Genomic DNA, 4,907 nt, shown 5'->3' with positions numbered 1-4,907 from the left:
AACATTGGAGGCTGAACTTCAGAAACTGTTACCTCATGATGCTCTGGAGGTTGAGCTACAACTTCGTTAGGGAGCTCCGAAGGCTGAGTTGGGGCCTCCTGCTGGGGTGAAGAAGGTGCCACACCATTGACTGTCCCTGAGAGCTGAGCCTCTTGGTAGATTGAAGAAGTTCCCACCTGTGTAGTAGGCTCTCCTGCTATGGTGAGCTGCAGATCTGGAGATGTAACATTGGGCAAATCTGAATGTTGAATTTGATGGTTATCTGGAGGTGAAACTGTTACTTCATGATGCTCTGGAGACTGAGCTGATTGTTCCTGCCAGATTGGAGGAGGTTCCACCTCCTCAGGGTGTTCTGAAGGCTGAGCTGGAGACTCCAGCTGGGCTGCAGAAGATTCAGTCTCCTTGGTAGGCTTTGAAGTTATGGTAACCTCCACAACCGGAGGTTTAACTATAATGTGGGGCAAGTTATAATGATGAGGTTGAACTGTCACCTCATGATTTCGTGGAGTTTGAGCTATACTGTCTATGGGGGACTCTGGAGCTTGAGCTATGGCCTCCTGCTGGGTCTGAGAATGCTCACTCTCCTCAGGAAACTCAGAAGGCTGAGCTGGCTGCTCCTGCTCACTGGGAAAAGGTTCAGCCTCCACAGGAAAGCCTGCAGACTCAGCTGGGGTCTCCTCCTGAGTGGCAGAAGGTTCCACCTCTACTAGATGCTCTGGAGGCTCAACTGGGGCCTGCTGCTGGGTTAGAGAAGATTCAGTCTCCTTGGTAGGCTCTGAAGTTATGATAACCTCCACATCCGGAGGTTTAACTGTAACATGAGCAAGTTAAAATGATGAGGGTTCCTCACCAGGAGGTTGAACTGTTTCCTCATGATTCGGTGGAGTTTGAGCTATACTCTCCACAGGGGACTCTGGAGGTTCAGCTGTGGCCTCCTGCTGGGTTTCAGAAGGTTGATTCTCTCCAGGAAACTCAGAATGCTTAGCTGGCTGCTCCTGCTCACTGGGGGAAGGCTCAGCCTCCACAGGAAAGCCTGGAGAATCAGCTGGGGTTTCCTCCTGGGTGGCAGAAGGTTCAATCTCCTCAGGGAGCTCTGGTGTTTGAACTGGGCCTTCTTGTTGGGTTGAGGGAGGTTCAACCTCCTCAGGAGCTTTGGCCTCTTGTTGGGTTGAGGAAGGTTCTCCCTCCTCAGGGTGCTCTGGAGGTTGAGATGGGGCCTGCTGCCGACTTGGAGTAGGTTCAGTGTTGTTACCTAGCTCTGGAGTTACTGTAAGCTCCAGATCCACAGGTTTAACTGTGACTCTGGACAAGACTGAGTGCTGAGCTGCAGTCCAACCTGGAGATGAAACGTTCACTTCATGATGTATTGACGGCTGAGCTACAACCTCTTCGGTATCAGGTAGCTACTGAGCTGGGGCCTCCTGCTCTGCTGAAGAAAGTTCAACCTGCTCAGGAGGCTGTGGAGGCTGAGCTGGGAACTCCTGCTGGGTTGAAGAAGGTTCTACCTCCTCAGAGGATTGTTCTGGGGCTTCTTGCTGGAATGAAGAAGACTGGATCTCCTTAGGGGTCTCTGGATTTTGAATTTCATCCTCTAGATGGAATTGAGAAAATTCAGGAGGCCCTGCAGGCTCATCTAAGTTCTCTAGGAATTCCAGAGGTAGGCCACCAGGATAAACTATATCTGTACTTGGATCTAGATAATCACCATCCCGTAGAGTTTGTTTTTGATGTTGAGGTTTTGATGCAAATTGATTTGAAGTTCCAAAAACCACCTTAGTAAGTCGTTGATGCTAAGCTAGGTCTTTCTTTAGGTTCTTTGGTGAAATAATAAACCTTGTTGGTTTTGAACTCTGACTATCTAGAGGTGGAACAAATATTTCCAATGCCCGGTGGTCTGCAGCCTGATCTAGACCTACAGCTTCAATCTTACTTCTCAGTTGAGCAGGTAGAGCTAGGACTCGAGTCTGATCCCAACCTGGCACTGGAACCACCTCCGGGAGCCTTCGATGTCGAGTCAGCTTGTCACTGAGATCCCGATGTGGAACAGCAAACGGATCTGGCCCTGGCGGCAGCTCTTGAGCTGAATGCGTGTCCAGGAATGGAGCCGAAGTCTCAGTCAACTCCCGAGGCGGGGCCAACATTTGGGAAGAAGCAGAGGACCCCAGGTAAGCAAAGCCCTCGGGGTCTGCCGAGGGTGGAAGCGCGTGGGGCAATTCGGGTGGGAGATCAGAGGAGTGGGAAGACCAGGGCCTGGTGGGTCCTGGGGGGTTCGGAGGTCAGCCGGACCAGGTCCCAGGCCCACTCCAGAAGCAGAGCTGCCTGGACCAACAGCCACAAGGATTGCCACGTGAGAAGGACCCGTAGGGTCCAGAGGCGCAGTAGAGACATGACGTGCGAAGGCTCCAGCGCGAGTGGGAGCCGAAACACTTATGGCATCTCTGCCGCGCGAGTCCCTGTAGCAACCGCGTGCCCTGCCCCGCCGTTTATCTATGACACCTTTATTTACGCAGCAGCCTTTATTTAGCTCAGGCCCAGATCGGCTCCATGCTATCAGGGGAGATTTTCCCCACAATCACTGGACCCAAGCCTCTCTTCCCCTGCAGAGGTACAACTGTCCCCCACAGGAACACCAGTACCCCCTTAGCGAGGCAGGATTTGGGCCACAGACCTGGGTGGCCCCAGAACTCCAGCAGCCCATTGTGGTAGGGATGGCTGAGATTTCCAAGGAAGTCCCAAGGCCTCGCCTCTCCGTACATTCAGAAGTGCTAGTCCAGTTTTGGCAGCCTGAACTCGTCTTCCTCCAAACTAAAATCTGAGAGATATTCTTCCTCTCCCTGGCAGGACTGCTTCCAAGAAACACAATTGACCTGTAAAATGAGCACAAGTTAGGGTAGCAGGCAGAACACACATTACGGTTATTTATTCTAAAATGTTACCATTTTTGCTCAACTTTCAGTATTCTTTGTTCCATGTTTGATAATTAATTCACCACTCTATTAGATAGCAGCTGCCACGGAATCAGTGATGACTCCAGAATTTCTGTAGGAAGGGTTTTAGGAGTTGGGCAATTCAGTCTAGGAGAGAATATGTGAATCAGAGAGAATAGCCCTTTATGTCAGCATGGGCAAACTTCCCCCATCCTGCCTTGGCTAACCACAAGCATTAACCTAGAAGTAACTACGCCACTTTTCAGAGGTCTATCCTGTGTGCACACATGGAGAAGACACTTAGGATCTTAAAGTCAGCAGGGTAAATAATTTTCTTGAAATACTACTATAATAGAACTCAATTGACTTAATTCACAACCTTTCCTATCTATTTTATGACTTGTTTATTGTTTACTACAACCAGTAATAAGTAAACTGAGAAGGTGCTTCATCTTTTTTCCCAGTGTCTAGCACGTGGCTTGGTGCATAGTAATGGTTTTAAGCTGGAAGTGATTCCAAGATTCACCTCATTTAGGGATGGACCTGTTGTTACAATTGTATTTCTCAAATCAGTGCTGACTTCCTTCCTCTCACATTTCACAGGGAGCTAGTATTCTTAACATTTGACATTACCTTCACTGGTTTTATTTAAGTAGAATTAAAATAATTATTTTACATGGAAAAAGCTTCAAAAACTTTTTCAGAATGCAACCACTTTCTCTCCCTTCTTCAAAACAAAACAAAACACTTTGCAACTCTGGAGCAAGTTAAATAATCAAAAATCTAGCTCCAAATTAAGTTCCCCCTAACACATTTTTTGCTCCTTAAAAAAAAAATCCTATACATAGTAAATAATGACTATTTTAGATATTACTTTAGCAACTTAATCCCTAATTAAAGGATTTCATATACAGTTATACATTGCTTGCCATGTGAGGAGGAGCTTGAAAAATGTATCACTGGGCAATTTTGTTGCTGTACAAACATGATAGAGAGCACTGACACAAACCTAGATGGTATATCCTACCACACGCCCAGGCTATATGGTATGGCCTATTGCTCCTAGGCTACAAACCTGTACAGGATGTATTGGTGCTGAATACTGTAGGCAACTGTAACACAATGGTAAGTATTTGTGTATCTAAACAGAAAAGGTACAGTAAAAATACAGTATAAAAGATAAAAAAAAATGGTACACCTGTATAGGGCAACCCATTACATTCTAATGGAATCACCATCACTTATGTGGTTTGTTGTTGACCAAAAGGTCGTTATGTGGCACGTGACTGTAATTGATCTACAGGAAGGATCTTCGGCAAAATATTCCATCCAAGATATTTAGGAGATGTTGAGCTCTAGGTAATAAGCCACATTTGAAAGGCATAATAGTTTTCGAAAGCTATAGCATAATAACACTTAAGACAATTGTTACTTTCTGCCCAAATCCCTGGGATCTTGTTTGAGGGGAGTTCTAAAAAGGCTTGTCTTCAAGCAGCCCAGAATCCCTAACCCCTGGTGGGAGAGACTAACCCCTCTCTTGTGTCTACAACAGTAGTAGTATTCTAATAGTCCTCAATTCTGCTCTCCAAACTTCAAATAAGGGGTCAGAGCCAAGGGCCAGGACTTCAGTAAAAGCCCCAGAAATACCCTGCACTCAAAAGCAGTTTCAGAGTTTCACATGTTCCTAAGAATGATACATGCTGAAGTCTTCCAAATCCTGCTGGTTGTTTTGAATTATGGCTACACTGGCTATGTTACCCTTAAGCTTTTCTCTCCACATACTTGAATTAAATCATGTAGTTCTTCTTCATTTCTGACATCTACGATCTCTTCACCGGGTTTGTATGCCACAGCTATTTTACCACTTTCTGAAATAAAGTTAACAAAGATTAATTCAGAATTTTTTTTTGTTCAACTTACTGCGTATAATGGTGGCACTCCATAATGAGAGATTCTTTTGATGTCTAAAAGCAGAAAATA

The 4,907-nt window shown here is 46.1% G+C and overlaps 2 protein-coding genes and 1 long non-coding RNA gene across 5 annotated transcripts in view; 1 reads left to right on the top strand and 2 right to left on the bottom strand.

Moving 5' to 3' along the window:
* Positions 1–827: 827 nt before the first annotated feature.
* Positions 828–1,601, bottom strand: LOC105819069 (leucine-rich repeat-containing protein 37A-like; the record flags this gene model as incomplete). Its single annotated transcript, XM_012655231.1, has 2 exons — positions 828–1,302; positions 1,408–1,601. Coding segments are annotated over 2 exons (669 nt in total), but the record flags the coding sequence as incomplete, so codon positions are not given.
* Positions 1,602–2,116: 515 nt separating this feature from the next.
* The window catches only part of LOC105819085, a 27,069-nt gene continuing 24,278 nt past the window's right edge, over positions 2,117–4,907 (top strand). The window contains exon 1 of the long non-coding RNA XR_001137945.1: positions 2,117–2,165. This is a non-coding gene — a long non-coding RNA (uncharacterized LOC105819085). The remainder of the gene's footprint in view (positions 2,166–4,907) is intronic.
* The window catches only part of RDM1 (RAD52 motif containing 1), a 13,303-nt gene continuing 11,086 nt past the window's right edge, over positions 2,691–4,907 (bottom strand). For 2 of the 3 annotated variants that reach the window (XM_012655253.1, XM_012655254.1), the window contains 2 exons: positions 4,710–4,795; positions 2,691–2,867 (listed from right to left, as the gene is read on the bottom strand). In XM_012655253.1, coding sequence (XP_012510707.1) covers positions 2,766–2,867; positions 4,710–4,795 — 188 coding nt within the window. In that variant the 3' untranslated portion in view covers positions 2,691–2,765. The remainder of the gene's footprint in view (positions 2,868–4,709; positions 4,796–4,907) is intronic. The other variant, XM_012655255.1, reaches the window with a different exon arrangement.

This window comes from Propithecus coquereli, unplaced genomic scaffold (genome assembly GCF_000956105.1).
Source record: "Propithecus coquereli isolate 6110/MARCELLA unplaced genomic scaffold, Pcoq_1.0 Scaffold469, whole genome shotgun sequence".
NCBI lineage: Eukaryota > Metazoa > Chordata > Mammalia > Primates > Indriidae > Propithecus > Propithecus coquereli.
Note: the sequence above shows the minus strand (reverse complement) of the source record. Positions and strands in the feature narration are given on the sequence as shown.